Here is a 26346-nt window from a genome sequence, read left to right as displayed (position 1 = left end):
ATAACCATCCCAGCTTTCCCCAGTTCAGTCCCCTACCAAGTACTTTAATGTATTAATTTACTCACTCTCTTTTAGTGGCAATGGGCAGACGTGTGACCCTAAGCCTGAGAAGTCTCCAAGTTTTGACTCCAGAGTAGAAAGGGTTTCAGATCTCACTAGCTTCTTACTGTTTCCAGCCTTTGGCTGTTTTTCTCTTCTCAAAACTTGGCCAGCTTGGCCAGGTCTTTCTCTTGAGAGAAACAATATTGGCTGCAATTGAGAAAAAGAATTTCACCAAAGTTCAGGTGAAAGGACAAGTTCTCTGCCTCTTGATTGATACAGAAGAGATAAATACATTGAGCAACCTTACCTAATTAGAGATCTGTCCTGGCAAGCCAGAAACACCAGGCAGCTTCCTTACTAGCATGCTAAAAGCTACCAGTCAGAAACCTCCAACAGGTGCCGTGCTTCTTGCCAAAACAGCATTGCCAGGAAGACTAGAGACAGGCAGGAGTTTTTGATTACTATCCTTTTGCTGATAGCCCCAGCCTAGTACTGTACGAGAAAGCAGCGCATTGCTGGGGAAGGGAGTGCCAGCCGGACTGTCCCTTCCTGTGTGGAGAGCTGGAGAGGAAATGGATGGGTAAGTAGAAGGGAAGGGTAGTGAGAGCCAAGGGTGCCCACTGCCGGTGTGCACCAGCTAATTAAAGTGGGTATTTACAGTACCTAAGCAATGTAAACATTTTAATGTTTTAATATTTTAAATGTTGTAATGAAAATATCAGATACTTATGAAGAAGACCAAGTAGCTCAAGAGTTTTGACACTGAATACTTTAAAGCAACTCTAGGAGACTTAACAACATCACAGGTACAGCTGGGCTCTGTGTGTGTGTGTGTGTGTGTGTGTGTGTGTGTGTGTGTGTTGGGGGGTTGAAGGGACTTGGGGTATTCAGATACAGATTTCTGTTAATGTGATAGTTCATGGGCCATCATTGCTCTGGCTGATTCTAGAGAGGAATGTTGGGCCCTGCTTTGCCAAATATGTGCCTCATGAGCTACAGTGGGTAGGAGGGTGTGATACTGGGCACAGTACCAGCAAACTGGCTGAGCACTGAGTGCCAACTGCAACACAGCATTCTGCAGGACTGCTGGTCAGACCCCTTAGCTGTTCTCATGAGGAAACAAAACAAAACCAAGAAACAAAGCATTGTGCCTCGTGCTGTGTGCAGCACATGGGATGCTGCATTGGCTTACTGTGAGCAGCTAAATGAAAGTCCACAAAGGAGCCCAGAGGAGGTGAGCCAGTCCACTCTGAGCTGAGCTCTACAAGTGACCCAGGGAGGGAGGTTCAGCCCCTGGAGGTGATGTGTGTTGGCAGATGATCCTCTTCTCAGAGTCACTTCTTACCTGGGAGGCAGACATATCTTATTGGCTTAATCAGTAATTGGAGCCCAGGTGTTTTGACGTTAGTCCTCAGAGATTCGAAGATGTGGGGCTAGGGATATGGGTACCATTTTTAGAGTGCACCAGTCTCCCCAGTAAAAGAAGAACAGGATAGACCTTCGGTGCAATTTCCTGAGCAGTAGGATGCCTTTGTTCTTCTTCATTCAAATTCAGTATAGGCTAGAGTCTGACTGGGAGTATGGTCACTGGAAAGTTTGAGATTCTAGGGTTGGGGCTCCCAGCCCTACTCACTGTTCTAGAGTGTAAAGGAAGAGGCAGAAGGGCTAGAAATTGGCTCATAAAATCTCTTTACTGGTGATGTTGAACTTGTTGCTGGGAAGAGGATAATCACTGTTCCAGCCTCATATCTGTTGCTATGATAAACTGGACTAAGAGCAAGTCTTGGGAGAAAGGATTTATTTGGCTTATACTTCCATCACTGAAGAGAAGTCACAGTTAATCACAACACATACACATTCCAGATCAGAGAAAAATGAATGCGTCTGTGCTTGCAGCTAGCTTTCTTCACTTTTAAACAGGACCCAGCCATGAATCCTGATGCCTACATTTAGAGTGGGTCCTCCTCCATCAATTAATTTAACTGTCAAAACAGTCCCTCATGGACATTCCCACAGGCCAACCGGATCTAGATAATTCTTCATTAAGACTCTCTATCCATGTGATTATAGGTTGTCAAGATGACAGTTAAGACTAATCTCTCAGTCAGCCCAGCTCTGTAGGGCTAGGACATCTGTACCTGGGAACTTCTGGCATCATGCACCTCTCCATATAGGTGTTCATTTTCATCCTCAAAACAAAACAATTGAGTGCAAAGACAGTTGGCCCCTCATCCATGAGGTCGTGTTTCAAGATGCTCAGTGAAAGCTGAAACCACAGCGGGTGCTTACTCCTCTGTGTGCTGTTTTTCCTACGCACATGTATCAGTAATAAAGTTGAATTGACAAATCAGGTACACCAAGAGAATAACAGCTAATAATTAGAGCAAACACAACAAAGTGCTCATGTCAGTTCTCTGTGTGTGATCTTTCAAAACTCTGTCCTGTGTACCACTTACTCTCTTGGGATGATAGTGAGATGGACCGAGAGGCCTTTTCAGCTTCTCCTTGGTGTGCCAGAATTGCTCACATGACTGTCTTGTGCTTTGTGGCTGGCCGCTATTAAGTAAAACAAGAGTTACTTGGATGTAAGCTTGGCAGTACCATGGCACTTGGTCTGCTAATAGAAACAGCTGGTGAGTAACGAGTAGGCAGCACATCCCCAGAGTGGATCTGCTGGACAAAGTTTGGCTCACAGATTGGGCAGGAGAACTCAAGTTTTCATTTAGTATTCAGAATGTGATTTAAGATGTAAGAGTTTGTTGTTGTTGTTGTATTCAGAATGACATGTAACTTAAGATGTAAGGGATTGTTGTTTGTTTTTTTAGAACAAAATTTTAATAATTTAGGCCCGAAGTTTCCCCATTCTCTACAGTAGTATCAATGTGAACAATACGCAGATAGTCAGAGCCAAATCAGAGGACATCACCTAGCTGGTGGAAGAGTTAGTGTTCTAGGAAAGGCTGGACCATGTCAGGCTTAAGTTATGACTTATATATGGAATCCATGTTATCTCATCATTGTATTGTTGCTTGAGCCAAGACAGCAAATTTGTATGCTCGGTGAATACACTCTGAAAGCTAAATGGCATACTTACACCAGTCCTGCATACGGGCCAAAACTTGGTCATATCACATGATGAAAATATAGACTGTGTCTCTAGCTTGCACTGTTCATCAGCCACTTGGAAATGTGGTAAGTCTCTTTCAGGAGTGCACTAGGCACTATTGTGTGTCATTCAGAGTCAGAGTCATTGGGCCCTTAGAGCTCAGGGCAGATACCAACCAATTCAAGCCCATACTTCAGAAATAGTCTCCATGCCTGCTGGCATACTGTGCCAGGGTTGGAGTGCTCTGAACTGGCCAGCTAATAGACCTGGGCTTTTCCCAGATGGAAAAGAGGGACTAGTGACTTAGAGGAGACTTGTGGAGGCCTTCTGTTGATGCACTGGTGGCAAGAACAGGAAGAGCCCTCAGAGCAAGGCAGGCTGTAATTTTCTGTGTGTGCGTGCATGCGTGCATGCTTATGTATGTATGTATGTATGTATGTATGTACATACGTGTATACACACACACACACAGCCTACCCTTTGGAGCATTTTACTGCTTTCTACAATGAATACTTATTTCTTTGCAGGAAGGAAAGGCTTAGGAAGTGTTTTCTGCCCCTTGAGATTTCTTTTTTGAGTAGACAAAGTTTGAGGAGACTATTGTTGGCTTTACAACCTGTGGTCGGGTGTCCCAGGTGGCAGTGCTCCTGAGAAGGCCTTCAGTCTCTAAGTGGTAGGGTGATTATTTGGGACTATAAGGTTTGGCAGTGACCTCTCTGTCTTCCTTCTGAAGCCACAGTATCCCAGATAGCACAGTGTGCTTCTTCTGACCATTATGAAAGCTGAGGGAGCTAGAACTAGGATGAGGGTTGTTATGGGAGGGAAGGGAGCTGTCTGACACCCTTGTTTGGTTCTGAAGGAGACTGAGGAACAGTCCCTCTGTCTTCTGTGTGATTCAGAGAGCTGTCTGCATGTTGCTGGTTCTGGAAGGATATGTTTAGGGATTCCTGGCTTGAGGCTTCTGTCTTCAGAGTTGAAATTCCTCACACAGATTGACTCTAAATTGGCCACTGAGTGGCCTGGCTTGATCTGTTACCTCCTTGTGTTCTGCTTTGAAATTCTGTCCGTGGGAACTCTATGACCTCCCTGTGAAGTTACTCTGCTCTTCTTTACATGACTCGTGGGTGCTACTGATGCAGGTCTGCAGTGGAATGCATGTCACTGCAGAATGTTTAATACCACCTGTCACATGGTGATTTTAAAGGAAAGGTCTGCTTCTGTGAGGTTTTGTGGGTCTTCTTTCCTTCGTGTTTGGCAAACACAGAGGGACTAGGAGGTCTTTTTATCCATCCAGTACCAGGTTGGTGGGTTCTAGTCTCATTCTTGTCTAAGTCAGAACAGCCAATTGCTTCCTGAATATGATCTAAAAATGGATTTCAAAGAATTGATTGTGTAATCTGTAAGTCCACTGGTGCTGGCAAGGCATACCAGGGTTGCTTGGAGTACCCCAGTACCCTGTTTCTTCTGACCGCCACGCACAGCTGCTTTGTGTCAAAGTCCAGGCCTTCATTGTTATCTTGGAAGAGGGGAACTCTTGACCTTAATGCTTGTGGTCTCTGCAGAAAAGCCACTTCGGATAAGCCCAGTGTGGACCAAGTGTGAGTGTGAGCCATGTTAGCTCCACCAGATACCTTCAGGCAGGAATCCCAGTTCACCATATCTCAACTGGGAGCTGTTTTGATTATTCTACAAAGAGCTTTTCATTTTTCTGGCAAGTAAAAACAATCTGTGCTGGAATTGAAACTGTCCTCTAAAAGGAGGGGACCATTGCCTGCAGAAAACTTACTGTTCAACTCACCATTTCTGAAGTCAGTGTCTCCTCTGTTCCTCAGATGGACTTTCTGGCCGAGACCAGCCTGTGGAGCTGCTGAATCCTGCCCGTGTGAACCACATGCCCAGCACGGGTAAGTCAACACACTTGTGCCAAGAAGTCCTTCTTTATTGGGGGAGAATGACAGGAGGCGCAGGTCCCTTTAGAAATGGAAGTCAGAGTGACAGGAGCCGTATGTTTTGGACTTGATGCACACTGCACTCAAATGGCATTTCAGGTGTCTTTGGTGCCTGGATTCTGCCTTTACTTTCCCACCTGCCTCCCCATTGGCTTTACCCTAGGACACTGAGCAGAGGTAGGAGCAGGGGTCTAAACATTTCGTGGACACGTCCAGCTTTAAAGTCTGACTGTTTGGAGAAGTTTTAGCTTTCACTTTCCTCCAAATATAGTTTGCTGAAGTCATTTTGTTTAACACTGCCATAGTTTGGGTGTTTGGAGATAGTTTCCTAGTTCTTGCCCCTTGTGGAATGAGATAAGAGTTTCTTACATGTCCTGATGGACTGTGGAAAAAAAAAGGGGGGGGGGTAAATAAACATAGTTTCTAAGAAAATCAAAGAAGTAGGCTTTGTGCTCATCTTTCTGCAATGGACAGCGCACCCTGCTCTTTGAGAGTCTAGTGTGAGGATGGGTTGTGGCTTGCAGTGCTGTAGCCTGGCCTGACCTGCCTCCCGTCTGCTGCTGTCACTGTATGAACTCCTTTGCTGAGTACCTGGGTTTTGTTTTCTTGTTTCTCAGACACGGATGGTAATGCTTCCCTGCAGAGTTCTCACTGTGCTCAAATATATGTGTCAGCTTTTTAGTAGTTCCATGATAAATGTCATCTCTTAATGTCACACTGACTAGTTGAAGATGGCGTGGGATGTTGCTATGACACGCCAGCTCAAGAACCAGTGTTTGCTGTGTCCGTCACCCTTGGTTTCCTTCTCTACTCCAGCATGGTGTATCAACAAGGGTTACCACACCTCCTCTACCTCCATACCACGCTCCTTTCATTTCCTGGCATGTTTAACACATCTTTACAGTATCGAAGGACAGAGTGTGTGCAGCATGGTTTTACACCTATGTAGAAGCCTCACAGAACAAATAAGATTGAGCTAAAAAAAAAACCTTGAAAATGGATGTGAAATATCTTTACTGTTGCATTTTTATACTATAGAACAGAAACATTTTAAGTGTCTTCGTGCGGTTATTAGTTGTGCTGTATTCCTGACCTCCATTTTCTGACAAGCTGTGTGTCTTATCTGAGCAGACATCCTTTCACTTGAGTGGGAAAGGTGCCCAGCAGTCCTCCTTACTGCCAGTCTCATTTCATTTCTAGACCATTCCTTGTCCTGCATTCATGAGCCTATGAAAGTTCTGGTGATGACACTTAAGCCTTACTATTTTGTAGCAAGAATTACTAGGCTGGAAGCTGCCCTGTTTCTTTGCCACCACCTACTACTGCCTTGGTGGAGTGCTCAAATTGGAGTTTTTCTTGGGAGTGTAAGACATTCTTTCAAAGAATTCCCCAAAAGCAGCCGGCCCAGACCTCCCCTGACCCAGTTCAGAATAGTCCTTGCTCCTCTGCTCTTTGCGTTTGCTGTCCACCACCTGGGCAGTCTCCTGGGGCCCTGTGCGTTCAGGTCCCATTCATTTCCCTCTTTCATTCTGCTTTGGGCTCAGTGTTGAAGGAAGCAAAAAGAACCTGTCCTGAGCCCACCCAGGACACCATCTCCTGCCCTGTTGCATCATGGCTTCTTCCTCTGGTTGGCCTGCTCCTTACCTCTGGGTTTTTCCAGCACAGCCCAGAGGCTTTGTGAAGGGGTCCCTAGCAGGAACTGTTGCAAATGAGGCAAGCCACTGATACAGGAAGACCAATGGGCAGGCTAGGATGAGAGCGCAGGAAGACCAATGGGCAGGCTAGGATGAGAGCGTCACGAGAGGTTCTTGGTAGATGGAATCAACAAGGGTGAGGGTGTCGGGAGTAGCCGAGCAGAAAGATCTGAGGTGTGGGTTACCCAGTATGGAGTAGATTGCCTGGCAGTATCTCTGGTTCCTGCCAGCCCTCACCACAGCCCTGTCACCTAACAGAGTAAATGACTGGCTGAGATGTGAGGCAGAGCTGCTTTCCAAGGGACTGACCTCTTAGTTTACTCTGTTGTGTTGTTACTGATGGGACTGAGGGAAGAGTTACTCTTGGGGTCCTTTCTGGTCATACAGCTGTCTGCTGTCCCTGTTTTCTGTCCCCTTCCATTCTCTGGGGACATGGTGCTGTCAGATTTTCTTCCCAGTCATTGTCTATCTGGACTCTGCCTTAAGTGATGACATTCCTATTCTATGTGGTGAGCTCACTGTCCATTATAGGAGACATGGATACCCAAAAGCTGGCCAGGCCCTTCAAGGCCTTGGCCACTGTTAGTAGCTTAGTCTCTCAATCTTGTTCAACTCCTGTAATCCACTCTGAGATGGCTGCTGGGAACCAGCCCCCTGGGGCAAAAGACCAGCATCTCACAGGTAGCCTGTAGCCTCCACTGAGCCTTCCATCTGCTCTGTGTTTCTTCCTCTCTAGGAAAGGATCTCTGGCTTTTGCCAGTGGCATGTGTATGGGTAGCCAGGTGGGCTGCACTCTGAGCAGATGACTATTAGCACTTCTGCTTTGTCCCCGGTCCTGGTGCTTCTGTTTCTGTGCCTCAGAGCACTTTGCAGCTGAACCCACACCATGTTTCCCATGGCTACTTCTGGCTTTTGAGCCAATCAGTATCTGAAGAAACACCCATGTTCTATCTAACTTCTCTTACACAGTGTGCTTGCCCAACATTGTGTTGGTTTATTTTGCTTGTGTGGGTCTTGTGTCTCTTTAGACAACCCACCTACCACTCTGCTTGTGTTTACTGCCATCGCTTACTAGAAATGCTGCTAGCTTTGAATGCACCCTCCTGGCTGTCTGAACTTCTATCTCCCACCCCCCATCCCCTACCCCCTACCCCCCACCCCCCACCTCCCACCTAGACCCTGCCCTTTCTGCTCTGTCCACATGTTTTCCAGTTGGGATCCTTTACCACCCCAGTGCCCAGGGAGGAAGAAAGCAGCCTTCCCTTTTGGGTGGATATGGGGTTGCTTGCTTTTCAAGGTGGTCCACTCTTTCAGTTCTGTGCTGCTACTGCAGACCAGAAATGCTCCTTGTCCACCACAGGATGTCACATGAGGCAGGGAAAGGTATGTGGCTCTTGGATTTAGAACTGAACAAATACTCTGGGTGGTTATCCAAAGCAAACAGTTCTCGCTGTGTGTATTGTGCACCCAAGTGGTCCTAGTTCCATGGATCCCAGTGTTCTGAGACTTCATGCATTCGATGGTTCTTTGTGAGTATTGATTTGTGTAGATACTCATGTTTGTGCTATGTGTATGAGTGTGGAGATGAAAGGCCATCTTGTTGTGTTCTCTTGCACCCGGCCACTTCCTGATACAGAACCTAGAGATCTGGGATTAAACTAGCTAGGCTGGTAAGCCTGTGGTCCCCTTCTCCCCTCTCCCTCACAGCAGAATCACATGTACTCACCACCATGACCAGTTTTTTTACATGGTTTATGGAGATGAATCTCAGGTCCTCAAACATGAGACATTTTAAACATTTTAAACCTGACACTGTAAACATTTTACAAACTACTAGGCTGTTCATAACATCTGTGAGCTCTCCCCGCCCCCTCTGCCCATTTCTTAATTTTAAAAAGAATTTTTTTATGTGTAGTGGCCTCAGGAATAACCTCCAGGTTTGTGTCATACAATGGATGGAGAACTAGGCTGCATTTTCCATGGATATTTGAGAGTTCCAGGCAGCTAGGGCAGGAAGGAAGGGTTTGCTCAATTGTCATTTATGACAGGACTAGTGTGCAAAGGCAGTTTCATGCACTGTGACATCATTTATGGTCAAAGCACTTTCAGTTTGTACTTATCAATTTGTTTTGTAGGTTTTAGGACTTTTGTATTTCAGGTGAGTCATCCAGGATATGCAAGAGGATTTTGTCAGCTTTGGCCACCTTAGCCTGGATGGACGTTAGTGTTCAGTAGCTATATGTTAGCCTTGTGTAATCTTTCCTACTCCCAATACTTGGTTACCTTTAAGGAAAAATTACTTTGGGTCCGTACCCTGTACACCTGGTTGGACCCAACTCAGGTCCTGATGTTACTAAGTGACTCCCTTGCTGCCATGTGGGACCGGAACCCCAGCACATAGATTTTAGATAGGCCTCTTGACAAGGGGCTAAGTGTTTGGCCAGAGCAGAGAGCAGAAGCAGGCGGCTCTGTCAGGTTGGTAAAGAGCATGAGGTATACTAGCTCCATCTCACAAAGGGAGCTGTCTTAACTCCCTTTCTCTAGCATCCCTGGCCATACCCCTCCCCCTGTGCTTCCTGTTGGGCTGTGTCTGTTGACTGAGAGGAGAGCTAATGGGGACACTAGGTCAGTCTGGCCCTGGCATCTCCTCTTTGCCTTCAAAGAGCCCGTTCCTTTCCTATAGATTCCTTGCTCTGTGCTTGTGTACATTCTCGAATACCTGGGCTACCTCCCCTGTATTGATTTGGATGTTCTTATTCTCTTGGGTTGATCATTCTGCTCATTTATTTTCATCTTTTCTGTTTGGATAAAAGAGTTTTAGGTCATACCCCTCTGGGTAGGGATGAGATGGCTTTTGATAAGTTATGACTTGTAATATTTAATTTATCAAACATTAATATCAATACTTTGTAAACATGTTTCCACAAGGGAGTTATTTTGATGTCTTTTATGGTTCTTTAAAAAAATGATACTTAGATGTTTTTAAAATCTGAAAGTATGAGTTTATCAGTAGACCTTTGTTAGAAGTTACTGAGCCCTTGGATTTTTAGAGACAGCTTGTCTTATGGTCTGCTTTTTGATACTTGAGTATGTTACTTGTGTAGAATGGAAGAAAAGGTCAGAGGTTTTAAGTACCATGGGGAGTAGGAGGACAGTGAGGAACGTGAGCCCTAGGTTGCGTCTAAGAAGACATACTCCAGTTCATTCTTCACTTACTCCTTCCTGTAGGCAGGAATTACTGTATCCAGGCTCTGTCCTTAGCTTTTGGGATATGTGCATGTGTGATTTAAACAGATCCCTGTTTCTGTGGTGCTAGGCTGTGACTAGAGAAGCAGTCAAGTTAGAGAGCAATCAGGGGCAGGAGAGAGGGCAGGGCAGAGAAGGTCATCTTACTCAGGTGGTTAGAGTTTTCTTGAGAAACTGACATGATTCCAGCAGCATTGGATGGTGTGGAACTGGTTTAGGGGAGACAGGGAGGTGCTAGGCTTTGACAGATACCCTAGTACCATCAGGTAGGGAAGGTGGGGGCAGAAAAGATGCTGACTGTGTGATGGCACTTATCACCAGTCACTTACCAATATCCTAGGCAGTCAGCCTTTGTATACAGGAGAGAGACTCCTGGAAGTTCTGGTTGGTGCTCTGAAGGGGAATGGTAGTCCATCTGGGACAGGGGCATTGGGCATGAAGACCCAGTAGAGACCAGTGGCAAACTCAATGGGATAGTGGCACAGCCAGTTGGTACAGTGGGAGTAAAGAAAACCACTGGGACTAGAAATCTGGCAGTCAGTGCGATTCTCAGGTGATGCCTACACTTGTGAGGGGCAGCAGAGTGGGCGCGGGAGTGGGATTAACGTGAAGCATTTTGATGGTGGAATCATGTTAACCAACTATGTTAGGTGATGTAGATGGGACCTGCCTTGTGGGATTTGGATTCAGAAGGAACAGAAGTGAACCTTGGATGCAAATATGGTTTCATTCAAGGCCACCAAAAAGCCTTTGTTCCTTTCTATAGTCTATAGAAACTATCTGCAAGACGTAGCAGAACATTCTGCTACTGATTCTCTGTGGGCTGTGCCATGGGCCTGGATTGAAGCCAAGAGACTGAGTGTCCACATATGAGGCACCAAGTGCCATAGGTTTCAGCAGGACTTGTTCAAGGCTCAACTCTGGCAGCTCAGAATAAATGATGACAACTGTTATCTTGTCACAACAACCTTGTCCGTTAAGTGCCTTGTATGTTCTGCTGTGTCAGTTGCAGGAAGTACCTCAATAGGCACAGGTTAGGAAATAGACTGGTAGTCGAAGTCACTTCCCCAAGGTCACTCTTTTGTCAGGTGGCTGACTCACAAGCTCCCAGGAGATTCTTCTAGATGCCACCATCTGAACTACCACCACACCTGCCCAACACACACCAGATTTCCAGTTGCCTTTTGCACAGTTTCTATCCCCAGGGATCCAGGAAGCCCTTCAAGGATGCTGCATTCCTCTTTGGCCATTTGAAGTCAGGTGAGGTCAAATGATTTCTAGAAAGCCCAGGCGGAATGTTCTTGCTTCCTTGAGGGGAGGGAGCTGGAGGAGACCCAGACCCCAGCAATGCAGCTTTCAATTTGCTCTATTCCTTCCTTCCACCCAATGCAATAAGCATCTATTTTTAAATATTTCTGCTGTTCCTGTTGGGTAATAGTGGTTCCTGCTGTGGCCCAGCTGTAGGTGAAATGTATAACCAAGTGTTTGGAGGTTGCTAAGAAGGAAATTCCGAAATTCGGTGTTCTTATGTAATATTGACCTTATGTAACTGGAATGGCAAAAACAGTGCAGATTTGGTACCCTTCCCAGACCATTGGGGCTATTTTTAATTTTCCAATAATACCTTTTTATCTATTGAGTCTAGGGTAATCAAATTGCTTTCTAAGTTAGTTTGAGATATTCTGTTGTTAGCAGGTCCAGTGGTGTCGCAGGTAAGAAGTTTCCCCAGGGCCCTGGCTAGACCAACTTTAACACTTACGGGCAAGGACTAAGTTGGCTGTTACCAACTCTGAAGACTTTTCCACCTGTGAGCATGGCTGTGGCCATTGGGTGAGTCAGTAGTCAATAATACAACACTGGTTTGGAGGTTTCTGTATAATTGTTTACTCTTAGAATGTCTCCCAGTAACACCTTGTTTATAATGTCATCACAGCAAAGTCTCCAGTGTGTGCTTCTGCCTCCTCCTCATTTCTGGAGGGTCTGCTTCTTTGGTAGTGGCACTCACACGTGAAAGTCAGGAGCAGTTTACTGTGTTTTGGTGATAAATCCTGGTGATACATAGTTTGTATGCTTCTCCAGTGCTATCACCCACTGCACCAGGCTTTATCTTCAGTTCTTGCTCATATGTGCTTGCAAGTCTTCGACTTTTATAAGATAGTTTTCTTCTTGGGGGATGCTGAACAAGTTAGGAACATTAAAAGAGTTTTCTAAGGAACTTTCAGGGTAGTTCTGAAATAGGCATCAGGGGAAGTCTAACCCTGACTTCAATGTTTAGTAGAGCAGCCCAGATGGCTAGTCATCTCCAGATGACCCCTTGTTGTTACAGCCAGCATAAAGGGCTTTATACATGCAAAGCATTGCCTAGCCTGTGTAAGGCTCTAGTTTCCAGACCCACTAGTTGCTCCCTTCCAAATAAAATCACATTGTCAGGAATGCAAGAGAGGTACAGTGAGGCCATCAGGTGTGGTGGCCCTCATGCCCTGGGTTGATGTGTCGCTAGGAACCCCTCAAACAGCTAGTTAGAGTTGTGCATAGCCTCTGAAGATGAGAACTGTGTTCTAAGGGATATCCTTGTTAGTAAAGTCTTCTGTGTTGACAGAAATCCTTGGAAATGATTTGTAAAGACATTTTTGTTCCTTAGATGTCTGCAACATCATCAGGACTAAATTTATGTTTGTTGTTTGGTAAGCATCTTAGAAAAAAAAATGCACTTATCAAAATGACTCTCCATCCCTGGCAACTCTAGCCAGCAAGAGAATACTGACAGATGTGAAAGTGACTGCTCTTCTGGTTGAAGGGCTTCTGTGTCCCGTTGTCAACATGCAGGGATATGTGATTGGAGTTGGAAGAGGGTACACAGAATGATATTACCAGGCATTCCCTGGCAGCTTCTGGTCAGCCAAGGGAACCCCAAAACCCCTCCCACCAACCCCTCCCATGTGCTTGCCTTCTGTTTGTTCTTTTTGGCCCTTGCTTTCATGGAACGAGCAGATATCTGTAGTTTTGATAGTGGAGCTATCGTAATTCCTGGGGCTTCCTTAAGAACTTTTTCTTTGGGATTCCTTTGCTTCATTCCTTGTCTTCCTAATACTGCATGAAGAACTTAGTGGTGTTTCATGAACACTCTTTTAGTTTTACCCCTCCCCTCAGGTTCTGTTGTTATTGTTTATTACTATTATTTATTCATTTATTCTTTTTATTACTATTACATGTAAAAGATTGGCAATTATTTTCTGTGTTCAGCTTTAAACAATTTATAAGACTTTTGATATTTTATACTTATTATTTTATAGCTGTTCACATATATTCAGAATGTAAGTGTTAGGTACTTTCTTGTTCCGGTGGCTGTATAGTCGCTTCTGTTTGTCTCATTGCATGTGGTTCCTGTGCAGCATGTTTAAGCTGGTGGGGTGCACTCTGTAATGCATGTGTCTTTGTGAGGATTTGCTGTTGTAATGACAGAATATCTAAGGCTGCTGTCTTAGGGCTTTATTGCTGTGAACAGACACCATGACCAAGGCAACACCATGATAAGGACAACATTTAATTGGGGCTGGCTTACTGGTTCCAAGGTGCAGTCCATTATCAACATGGCAGTGTCTAGGCAGGCATGGTGCAGGAGGAGCTGAGAGTTCTACATCTTCATATGAAGGCTGCTAGCAGAATACTGGCTTCAAGGCAGCTAGGATGAGGGTCTTAAAGCCCATACCTACTCCAACAACGCCACACCTTCTAATAGTGCTACTTCTTGGGCTGAGCATATACAAACCATCATAGCTGGGTACTTTACAAAAGAGAGAAGTTTACTTTAGTTTTATAGGTCAGAGGCTGGAAAGTCCAAGAGCATCATAGTGCTAGCCTCTGGCTGGGGTTCTTTTGCTTCATCCATAGGAACATACAAGGGTAAAAGCAGTATGGAGAGGTACAGTACCTTCTTCCAAGTTGGTTAGTCCAACCTCACGAGAGAGGCTCGGAGGGCTTTGATCCTATCCAAAGCTGGACTGCTCCCTGACCCCCAACACACACACACACACACACACACACACACACACACACACAACTAATACCAACATGAGTTTGTAGAGGACAAATCAAGCTGTGTCTATGTTTAGAAGTTTTCTGGCTTCTCTGTGAAATTCATTTTTGTCAGTGCTTCATGGAATCTTGGGGAAGGCATGAATAATCTGGCATAGAACTGGAAGCATGGAACCACTGTAGCAACTCTGCTGTTGAATCCAAGGCACTAGTCCTTTGTGTACCTGTTTATCTCAAGTCAAGGGCAAGTTATCATATGTAATGCTGTTTCTGTCTATGCATTCATGCTTTCTTGCCCTCTGTATCCTCTGGTGTCTCCTCTAAGCTCATGCATTTGCACCTGCTACATCTTTGCAAAGTTTGCACATAACACTTATGGGTGGGTCTGTGGCTTGTTGTTATTCACCTAGAGATGAATATTCTGGACTTAGTTGGACACCAGCCTTCTACCCCTTTCTTCTGTTCTCTCCTCTGTTTCTCTGGCAACGTCATATGCCTGGCTTCTAGTCTCCAGTTCAAATACTGTCTCCAGATGTACCATTTGCTATTCCTCCAGCAACCCTATGTACTTACAGGCTGAAGATGTGGCCAAAGGGTCTATGTAAGTACTAGAAGCCTCAAAGAGTCCAGGAAACTTTTTTTTTTTTTTTTTTTTTTTAAGAGCTGCTTCTATTTTCAAACTTGAGTTTTTTCTCAAGTGTGATCCTAAGAGACCTCTATCTTAAATGCTAGCAAGTGGGGCAAATCATAATGACCAGCGCCCTCACATGGTAGAAATAATGTGCGGGGCCTTGTCTCTCCACCAAGAGAGGACCCTTTCCACTCCTTCCCTATACTCAGATCCAGTCCAAAGCTCTGGCATCTGTTGTGCCAGACCTCAGTGCCCTGACTCATGTCATCACTCATGTAGTACCAAGCTTGGAAGCTCAAGGGACAGAACAGTACTTTCCATTTAGAGGAACAGGAAGAGGCCGTGCAGAGCTGAGGGTAGCTAGCCATCCTAGCACTTTTGTAGCTAGCCCTCTGGCTGGCCATCTGCTTAGTAGCTTTCAGAATCCTGTGGCTGCCTTTACAGGATACATTTCCTATTGTCCTCAGAATGAAGTTTAGGGACAGGTAGGATTAGTGCCACCTCTGAGTCCTTTACCCAAAGCAATTCTTTATGTGTGGAGAGCAAAAGCCCTCCTCCCCTGTCCAGAAGGCTAGGAGAACAAGGCCCTTTGAACTTGTTGCCTCAGTTTAAGTCATGAATTGCTAGGTCTCCTAGGATCTTATAGCTTCAAAGGATGACTGTTTCAATCAGCTGTAGCCACTCCTTTTAGGGACAATGGCTGGAGCTGCAGATTGGAGCACCTGTGGATCAAGCAGCCTTATGTGCCCACACTGGCCTCTAGAGCTTGCTCCAGAGTCTCTGAGAAGTCTGCATACTGAAGGGCCAGGCTGAGGAGGGCCAGCATTGCCTGTGCTTATTTTAACTTTATTGCTCCTCAATTTTTATAGAAAGTCCCTGAAGAGATCTGAAGATTCAGGGTCTGGGGATAGTATCCTAGGATTCACACTTGTCTGATGTATCTGTGTAAGCAGAGGCAGAAGAATGAATCCTTGCCTGGGACGCTTTGTTTTATTTTTTAAATTTAATGTTGATGATTTAAAATTTGTGGTTCTGGGGAGCAACCTCTGGGCTTCGCTGCTGCTGGGAGAGCCTGTACCACTAAAGTACACTGCAGCCTCCTGCTGAGGATTCAGTCCTGTATTTGCAGTGTTAGCTGCTGAGTCACTAAAGTCATTGCTTCAGAGAACTCAGCAGATTGGAGCTGGTGAGGGACTCGAGCTGGCAGTGTAGCACATGGAGAGGTAAGATAGGGACAGAAGGGTATGGCATTCCAGTGCAGATTTGTTGGCATGTCTCTTTCCTTAGTGCTGTGCACACCATTTCTTTGCTTACTAAGCCTGGGAAAGAGACTATAGGGGAGTTGAATTGCTTGGTGATTTTTACTGTGAAAGACAGAGTTCTGGGTTTATTAATAGGTAATTTTGACTGTGATAGAGTTCTGTGTTTATACCAAAATAAGATATAGGGAAAATACGCTTATTTATATTTTTTGGAAGATTTACTCAAATTAATCTCAAATAATAAAGCTGAAAGATTTCAGGGGATAGTGCTAGATGGCGTTAACTTACAGGACTGACCCTACTCCTTCCCATTCCTTAAAGCAGTCCCCCCACCCCTGTCACTTTGGGGACCAAGCTTTCACTATGTAAACCCTTGAGGCCACTGCCTAGCCACAGCATTGGGTCCTAGATCCCAAACTAAGTTCTGAAGGAGAGAACAACTGCTTTCCAGAAGGCTCTACATCCCATTTCATAGCTCAGTGCTTCTGCAGCACTTGGGGTCATCAGAGGTGTAGGTGTAAAACTGGATGGGCATGAACTGATGCACAAATCTGGAACCACCAAACTACTCTGATGGTGGCTAAGCCTGTTGCTCCTCCTTTCATTTGAAGGTCTTCCCTCTGATCTTTCAGTCATACTACCTTACAGAATTTGCTTCTGTGCTGAGGGCAGTCCTTTGTTAAGAGCTAGTATGCTGGTTAGTTTATTGTCAATTTGACACTGTTGAGTTATTTGGAAAAAGGTACTGAGATGAGAAAATGCCTGTGAATTGGTCTGTAAGCAAATCTGTAGTGCATTTTCTTAATTAGTAGCTAGTACCCAGTTCATTGTGGGTGGTGCCAGCCCTGAGCAGGAGGTGCTCCTGAGTTCTATAAGAAAGCAGGCTGAGCAAGCCAAAAGGAGCAAGACAATAAGCAGCACCCCTCCATAGCCTCTACTTCAGTGTCTGCCTTAACTTCTGGGTAATGGACTATAAGCTGTATGATGAAGAAATAATTTTTTTCCTTTATAAGTTGATTTAGGTCGTGATGTTTTATCACAGCTATAGAAATTCTAAGTAAGGTAGCTGGCTTGGCGTGTGTCAGGAGCCTTCTGGGGCTGGCCTGCTCATCAGGTCCAATGTACTGGTTTAACATTTCATGGTAAAGAGCTCATTCTACATTGTGAGTGCATTCCAGAAATAGGAGGATGTTTTCAATAACATTGTGTGAAAGTAGAGACAGTTGTGTCCCTATTCACAGAAATAACGGTCTGTGCCAGTGTCCTCAGTAAGTCTGTTGTCTTTCTCACAGGGACCTCCCATGGTACCTGTCAGTTTCCTGGGAGTATGTCTACTGCTTTCCTCAACCGAAAATCTGTGCTTGCTGGGGTTTTATGGAAGATGGTTTTTCTAGCTTTGTCTTGTGCTCATAGTTACAGAGTGGCGACTTCATTTCAGCGTGTCCTCAGTGTGAACTGCTGTTTGTTTTAGCTCTCGTGAGTGAGTCTATTATCTCTGTATAGATGACTGGGGAAAGCTGACTAATGTCATTTGAGAATTTTGTGGTGTGTGTGTTGTTTTCACAGTGTCTTTGTCTAGTTCTGTAATGGGGTTTTCTACTCCTGCTAGGGTGAATTAGGGCTCACAATTTGTATTTCTTTGAAGAATGTTGTTTAAAATGATTGACCACTTGGTTGGTACTTTGCCAGGAAGCCCTTGGAAATGACTTTTGTGGCGAGGTTTTAAAATATTGTTTCAGATTATGATGATAGTGTAGAATTAATTTGACCAGTTTTCTGTCTTACCAACTTAGTTGTTTTTAGAAGTGTGTCTATTTGACATAAACTATGAAATATATTGTTTTAAATCACTGTCATTTCTGAAGTAGCTGGCTTTTTTTTTAGTCTATAATATTTTTGTATATATGTATGTATGTACATTTAAATATATGTAAATAAAAACATGCAGTGCCTGAGATGAAGCCTGAGACCCAGCATGTGGCATGCTCACACATTACCACATGTCTCTTGTGGTTCTGCTTGTCTCTTACCTTTTAATTTGTGATTTTTCTTTATTTTCTGAATCCTTACTATCTGAAATTTGTCTGCTGCTTAGTCATTTCAAAGAATCCATTGCTTTTGTTTTTTTAACTTGATGGTGTGTGAGCATGCAATGAGTGTTTCTCTCCTCATTCATGTATTTATTTTGTTTTGCATTTGTTCTGATGTAAACATAACTTTTATTCTTCTGTAATAGTTGTCATTTCAGAGGCTTTCCTAGGCCTAGTCCTGGAAGCTTCTAGCTTCTGTATAGTCTTATCTAGGCCTAGAATGTTTTTAGCGTCTGAGACTCACTGCTGAATAAGCTCACCTTTGCTTTATAGTTCTTTTATAGCTCTTGTTGGCTAGTCAGTGCAGCTGTTCTGGCTCAAAACTCTTCTCCACTCAGATTTAATAGCTTCTCTCTGTTTTTCCTGAATTGCTCTGCTTAGTCTAATACTAACTTGGATAGTCTGTTCTAATCTTCTAGCTTCTTCTCATTCTTTAGCTCATTCCATATTCTCCTGTGCCTAGCCTGTTCTCTCTCTGCAGCCTGTCTCTGTACAATTGTCCCGGTAAAACTGCCTCCTCTTTTTGCACTGCTTTTCAAGTAGCTTTCCTTTCCTCTCTCTTCTCGTGAGAGTTGGCACAGCCTATCCTGTCAAATCTTTCTCTCATTCATCACTTTGTCTGTTTCTCAATTAGACATCACCTTTCAACATCGATGCTGTCTTCTGCGAACTAACTACCTTCATTGTTTGGGATTTAAGGGTGTATTAAGGTGTGTCTGCATTCTAGCCAGAGGGATTAAAGGTATGTGTTAAGGCTAAGCCACACCACAACTAGAAACAGATTTTTCCAGTAAACAACAGAATCTAGAGGTTCACAGTATAATCAAATATGCTGCAACATTCTGAAATTGTTTAATTTCTTAATATAGATCTAACTTAGGAATCTGTATTCTTACTGTCAGATAAAAAGTTCCTACTTTGCTCAGTTTCTTCCAAGAATGAATTTATTTGTGTGTGTGTGTGTGTGTGTGTGTGTGTGTGTGTGTGTGTACACACTCATGCATGGGGTGAGATGGAATGGGACAGACTTCAGCACCTAATCAGGGACTAAGGAAGGCCCTCTTCACTTCTCTAGTGTCTCTGATGTCTGACAAAACTGGAGGGCCCAAGTCCAGCTTACATGAAGGGTGACTGATGAACATCTTAACTTTTATGTCCTCTGGCTCCTGGCTACCCCTCACCTGCATGCTCAGCATATATCATGTGCAGGCAAAGGAACCTGGCTTAGGGCCAACTTGTGTCTGAGGTGGCCTAGGTCAGGACAGGGTTGTTGCTTCCAGGGACTTGGTGTATAGTCCTTAGACATAGAAGTGATATGACATGAATTTGGGCCCCTGTCTTGAGGGGCTCATCAGTCTGCAGCTGTCTGGGGTCTCCTGAGATTTGGACTGCCTCTGGGTGTCCAGAATACTTCTGCCATCTTTCTTTTTCCTTCCCTGATTTATGTCTGCCTTTCATGTAGCCACTGTCATAATTTCTAAGGAAGGGCATCCTTGGACATTTGGCCCCATGTGTTGACTAGCACCAGGCTGCTTTAGTTTCAGACCAGCATTAAGGCCAAAGAATATTTACTAATGTAATTAGAAAGTATAAAAGGCACCAAAAGCAGGGTTGCTTGTTGTCTGTGCCAGTCAGACTTCCTGGATTCTTAATAGTATGTGGATGGACCTGACCACAGTGTCAACCAAAGAGGGGTTATTAAAAAGGAGGTGGATAACTCTTTCCAGAGCTATCTATTTCCGTGCTCTCTATCTCAGGAGGGCTGCCCATGGGCATTATCCTGTCCTTGATGCTTTCTGAGCCCTGGATATTTTCTGCCCCTTTCTCAGGCTGCTCACTGTGCCGACTGGAAAGCTGGCCACCCCTGCTTAGCCCTTCATGTGTGTGAGCTGAGCAGTTCAGTTCTCTTACCTGCATCAGCACAACTGGATCTAGTTGGATGGTGACCAGCTGACCTGCAGGCTATGCGGCTTTGCCCTGCTCCTGGTTGTGTCAGTATTCTTTGCCTTCACGAGTTCATCTAATTGATATAGACTGTCTGCCCTTCCTGGACTCTCCCAGGCTTCCTCTTGTCATCTTGGTCATCTCTGGGAAGAGAAGCATTTTCTTGGCTGCCTTTCTTGGTTGCTCTGGAATGGATGGCACTTGCCACCAGATAGTGTCCTGGTGCTGGGATGGAGCCTGAGTCCACACCTGTGCCAGCTCCATGCCCAGCACTTCGCACAGAAGCTCGGTGCTCCTTTGTGGTGATGAAGTGTCTCTTATTACTATGATTGACAGGACAGGATAGTCTTCAGAATCATAGCCCTAGTTTGGAATTAAAACCTGGCTCCAGGGCCCATAACCTGCCATGTCCTCTTTGCCATCTCTATGCCACTGTGTCTTCTTATATCTTAGTTCCACACTAGAAATATTGCGGAGCAGATCCCCCTACTTCTAGGTCTTGTGAGTCAAAAGGTGCCAGCTTTCAGACGTAGATGTAGCCACCTCCTGGCCTTGTGTTACAGGGATGTCTGAAGGGGGATCACTCCATTGAGTATGGAAGGCACAAAGCCACAGAGGACACCTTGCTTGGTAATAGCTGTCTTGGCTTAGTGTCTCTCCCTTGTTTGTGGTCTGCTTAGGCCTTTTCTGCCTTGTACATTACAGAAGTGGTACAAATATACTGGAGTGGGCATTATTGTGGGGAGAATGGCAGGCAGCAGAGGAGGCATACCTGGTGCTAACTGTAGCTTTTTGTTTTCATAGTGAAAATGATAGTTCAATATTCTCCTGTCTACCTCCAGTCTGCAGTAGTGTTGGGCAAGGCTTTCCTGCTGTTCTTGTTTTTCCTGGGGTTGGGTAGGTAGATGGTTACTGCATGGGCACAGGAACTGTTCAGGAGAGCATGCATCTTGTGATCCATAATCTATAGGCTCTCTAGCTGAGCAGTAGCTGAAGATCAGTCTTTGGTTAAGAACAGAACCCAAGTCTCAGCTAATGGGAGGGGCCAGTGGTCAGGCAAGCCGTCCTGCAGGTCCTTTAATGAAGGACTCAGATCTGGAGGTGGGGTGGGCGATATGTTAATCATATATCTGAGCATTTCTGCTGAAAGGAATGTATGTGATGATGGAATGTCAGTTCCAGAGCATAGGTTCTTAAGCTGCAGGGTACCCAGTTTCTGTCAGTTCAATGTGGGCTCCCAGAGAGGAACTGGCTGCAGTGAGATGAGAAGGCCTAGGCATTAGCTTGGTTCCTAACCCTGCCTACCCTGAGAACTGCTGCCCTGGCTGAGCTGTGAGTTCTGGATCTCCCTGGGCTGTGCATCTTCCTCAGAATTCTCAATACCAGTTGTGTATAGCAGTACTTTTCTGTGTTTGGTAATCACTAGCTATGATGAGCACCTTACTTAGACACCCTGTTTTAACATTTCCCACTTGTCTGATAGGGTGCAGTTGCACTGACTCCATGAAATCCTGTGTACATGAAACAAGTCAATATATCCAGCAGACCAGCCTACAGGTCTGTACTGGCTAGTTTTGTGTCAACTTCACAGAGCTGGAGTTATCACAGAGAAAGGAGCTTCAGTTGGGGAAGTGCCCCCATGAGATCCAGCTGTAAGGCATTTTCTCAATTAGTGATCAAGGAGGGAGGGCCCCTTGTGGGTGGTGCCATCTCTGGACTGGTAGTCTTGGGTTCTGTAAGAGAGCAGGCTGAGCAAGCCAATGGAAGCAAGCCAGTAAAGAACATCCCTCCATGGCCTCTGCATCAGCTCCTGCTTTCTGACCTGCTTGAGTTCCAATCCTGCATCCTTTGGTGACGAACAGCAGTATGGAAATGTAAGCTGAATAAACCCTTTCCTCCCCAACTTGCTTCTTGGTCATGATGTTTGTACAGGAATAGAAACCCTGACTAAGACAAGGTCCTACATGGTATGGACCAAGGAAAGGAGTTGCATGTGCAGATTTCTGGCTTCCAGCTTAGAGCAGTGCCTCTCATAGGATTGTATACAATAGCTTACCTTCCCTTCTAGAAGAAAAACCATGGGATTAATCAGTGCCTAGAAAAGTATGTTGCCTGTTACTTCCAGAACCGTGCATGGAAAACTCAACTCAGAGAATACATATAGCATAGGCTGTGTATGGCATGTATCTTTCCTTCCCAGTGCCAATCAGACAGCTTTCCCATAGATGCACCCACAATACCTTTCTTTACAGTTTGGTTACTGAAGAGTAAATACCACAGTGTATCTTCTGTTTATACCATCGCTAGTTTCTTTCTCAAGCATGATTTCTATCATGATGAATTGCTAGCAAAGTTCTTGGGCATTTCCCACGAGCATTGCAGTGAGGTAGAGAAAGCTGGTACAGAAGACTTTCCTGCCTGTGAGGCTCAGGCCATGCCACTGTGTTGTGCATGCATTCTTAGATGCAAAACATTCTTAGATATTTGCTCTATAAAGTGCTTTTGACTTTTCCACTCTAAGTCCTTCATACAATTACACCAGCATGCTCACATGCACATTAAATAATTGTAATTACATTTCAGACATCTTTGGGAAAGGATATTGCAGATAAATCAGAATTTTGAGTAGAGTCTAGATAGGGCTCTTCAGTACTTGTGAGTGATGGTTTTAGTAAGTTTTGTGCTCTCAAGTGCCAAGGCAAGATGGAGGTTGAAACACATGTGTGCAATTTCATTCACTTTAGAAATGTATAAGAATGACAATAAGAACACACTATGCCATAAGTTCATCCAATAATAGCACTCATCCCAATAGCCAAAGTCTGATTGCTAAACATTGACCTACATGAGGGTCAAGAAAATTCTAAGAGCCAGGTCATTATGTCCCATCATAATAGAGCTATTCTGAAACCTTTGGGTTTCAGAACTTGGGCCAGCCCCAAGTCTCCCTGTGACTGAGGACAGGACTATTAAGTATCTGTGAGATCTGTAGCTAAGAGAGACTCACGTCATTAGAATATTGTAAAACACACCACCCACACTGGAAGACTGATCATTAATTTTAAAACTTGGCAAAAAAAAAAAAAGGGGGGGCAAGCACTTGTCCTCCCTTTCTTATAAAACCCTCTAGTCAGAGTAACAAGGCAGAGAGCTTTTACAGAAAAACCCAGTGAACACTCAAAAGAAGCAACTATGGAACCAAAAGGGTGTTGCTACTAGCAACAGCCATGGTTAACTGCTAACACCTACCTGATATGCCCCCACCAGTCTCCTAGCTTCCCGGGCTCTTGCTGGAAAATCATAGCCAGATCTGCCAGGCCCTAAGAACATATCCCAGTTGGCAGAAAGCCAGGGCAAGGAGTTCATTGATCCAGGCAAGCGTCATCAGTAGAGCTGCAGGGCAGGTAGCCAGTGTCTGTAGCTGGCATGTGTTCATGAGAGGAGCGGGGGTGGGGTGGGAAGCTCCTTCACATGTGCTTGCACATTACAGTGTCTCTGAGAGATACAGTCTGCTGGCAGTGCCTGCTCTTACTGATTCAAACAATATAAAATCCATTTTGGGGACTAGAGGGGTGACTTTCTGTTCACTTGATAGTGTGGAATTCTTACTTGGATATGCTGACAGTATTTTACTGTTCTATAAGAATCTTCCAGAGACATTTGTCCGGTATGTATGGATAAAATGGTGTGAAGGAAGAGGTATACATAGGTGCACACTCAAAAGAACCAGGACCAAGTGAGGAGTCCATTGCACAGTTCTTTCTGTTTTATGTACTTTGAAAAACCTGTGTACATGTGGGCACAAGGGTGCATAATGAGTGCCTGTGCGCATGTGTGCATGTGTGGTAGCCTAGCCTACACGCCTATTACTCTTTCCACCAGGAGGGCTCTGGGGCTAGAACTTGGGTCTTTACATCTCCTAAGCCATCTCACCGGTCTTGCCTTGTGTACTTTTGAAATTGTCCCCAAACACTTAAAAATGAACATCTAGCAAAGGGTGGTAAGCCAGCAAGAGTGAGAGGGGCGTGCAGGCCACATCTTGGAAAGTGGAAAGTGGGTTTGGAAACCTCTGCTTAACTGGCAGACCCAACAAAGCCAGATCCCTCTCCAGAACACTGAGTGACTAGGTGACGCCACAGAGTGTCTTTCCCTCAAGAAAAGAAGTGGAGGCAAGCAGTCTGCTGGTGTGGAGGCAGAATAACCCCACCCTCTGCAGTGCTGCATGACTGTCTCCCTTCTCAAGGTTTTCACTAAAGGTTTGTTAGCTACAGACTATGGCCCGAGGTCTTCTGCCTAGAGAGAGAGTCAAGCTGAGCACTTGTATGTGTGACTAGAGCAGAGGCCTGGGTTGCAGTATTCCTGATGGCTGCCAGGTGCCTCCAAGGCTCTGGCTTCGTTCTGCAGGGCTCAAGTAGCAACAGACCTCTCTAAGAGAGAGAAGGAGGCCTGCAAGCAGAGGCCTTAGGCACCAACCTGGCAACTCCCTAACTGATGCCTTTAGTGTGAGAATCCATTCAGTTCTGTTCTACCTGGGACAGGTAGCCTCAGGCCAGGCTGGGGAGCAGGGACTGCAAGAAAAGAACACTACCCCTGACATACCTGAGCTGCGCCTCACCCCAAAGGCCAGGGATCTGGCAGGAGCTGTTGGTCTTTGCATGTGACTGTGTGGTTTATCAAAATAACAGGAGTAATGACAAACTTCAAAAGATGAGGGTATACATTTTAGGAAATCTCAGTGGGTATAAGAAAAAAAGAGAAAGATAGGGAAATGGGATAGAAAGCTAAAGGATTATTTCAGGAGACCATTGTCATGCGTTCAAAATTCCAGAAGAGAAGGTGGTATCAATTTCTTGATCCAGAATGACCCTGAAATACCTATGAGAGGTGTCCCTTGTCTGGAGTGCAGGACTCACACTGAGGGGCCAGTGAGGTCTATGCACAGGCTAGGGAGCCCAAGTAGGTGGTCTCAGAACTTCAGGAGAAAAAGAAGGCATGGCACAGGGTCCAGATCTGATGACTTTGCATTTTCAGTGACAGACACAGCAGCAAGAAGACATGGATCATTAGTGCCTTCTCATTTCTGACCGGCTTTCTATCTGAGCCAAGGGAAGAGGCCTTATCACCTGCCACAGGTGCAGGTTTGCCCCCTTGGACCTCCTTTCTAAGTCAGATTGGGCCTGGGCTCCTGCAGAATGAGAGGAAACCTAGAACAAGAAGTATAACAAAGGTGATGGGAGAATTCTGTGGGATTTAGGCCAGGAGAAGTTAGAGACGGCAAACCTGGGTAGGAAATTGTGCAAGAGACTGTTGACTGGCTATATAGTAGCAGGTGGACCTTTAAGACAGGCATTTCTGTGGCTAGCTGCCTGCTCTCTTGTCAACCCGATAGTGACCCTGTGTAAACATGTTTTGACCCACATCACCCCTCCTGGTTCTTGCCCTGCTGCCCTGGTTGCCTGAGGACACTGCTTTTTCAGAGGCTGCTCAGCTGCACCTGAGTCCTAGAGTGGCCATGGTGCAGATAGAAGAGCAATTATACTGAGCAGCTTGCTTTCTGAATTGTAGAAAGTCTGTGCTGGGTAGTCCTTGTTTCTTGGCATTACTCATATGCTTGCCCCAGATAGGCAATGGTTTTTTGTCCCAGAAGTTTGGACTCCAAAGACCACCTTAGCCTGTCACCTGCTATTGTACCTCACTCATGCCCACTGCATTTATTCTGACCAGTGAGAGAATTCACCTTCCCCATTGCCCATGCCACAAAGAAGCAAGAGAAAGTCAGGTCGAGGTCCAGATGTGTTTTCCCTGGGAAGGTGCCTGAGGTTCCAGGGGCTCAGTGAGAGAGAGAATCTGGGACTCTGCTAAGTACTGATGTTCCTTCTTGCCTTTTACTTGATGACTGTGCCCTTGGTTGTGGATAACATGCCGTGTTGCAAGATCCAAGTTCTGCACAGCCAGTGAGTGCCCTCACCCTCCTTCCTCCCACTCTTGTTCTTCCCCTAACCCCATACAGGCAAATGTCAGTGAGAGGAAGCTATGGTTACATAGTTGAATATCTATTATTTTTCCCTGGAGCTGAATGAGTTATTCTTTACTGAGGCGACCCTCAGCTCTGGCGTGTTTCCTGAACAGTGCTGCTTTCATTCTGTGTCTGTGTGACGGCATGAAGTGCTGTCAGGGGAAGCAGAGTGACCCACGTAATGGAATCAGGGTCTGGGAGGGAGAGCTGGGGGCCTTTCCTGTAGGAGGGCTTGCTCCCAGCAGACCCGTCTTTCTCCTCTGAGCACTGAATGTGGGCTTTGTGTCCTCACTGACGTCATCGGCCCAATTGTATTGATAAGCTTTTCAAA

The 26346-nt window shown here is 45.2% G+C and overlaps 1 protein-coding gene across 5 annotated transcripts in view; it reads left to right on the top strand.

Annotated features, from left to right (window-relative positions):
- Window positions 1–26346, top strand: part of Hdac4 (histone deacetylase 4) — a 224323-nt gene that overhangs the window by 95181 nt on the left and 102796 nt on the right. For all 5 annotated transcript variants that reach the window (XM_029538938.1, XM_029538935.1, XM_029538936.1 and 2 more), the window contains one exon: window positions 4981–5052. In XM_029538938.1, coding sequence (XP_029394798.1) covers window positions 4981–5052 — 72 coding nt within the window. The remainder of the gene's footprint in view (window positions 1–4980; window positions 5053–26346) is intronic.

The sequence above is a fragment of the Mus pahari genome, chromosome 5 (genome assembly GCF_900095145.1).
Source record: "Mus pahari chromosome 5, PAHARI_EIJ_v1.1, whole genome shotgun sequence".
Taxonomy (NCBI): Eukaryota; Metazoa; Chordata; class Mammalia; order Rodentia; family Muridae; genus Mus; species Mus pahari.
Note: the sequence above shows the minus strand (reverse complement) of the source record. Positions and strands in the feature narration are given on the sequence as shown.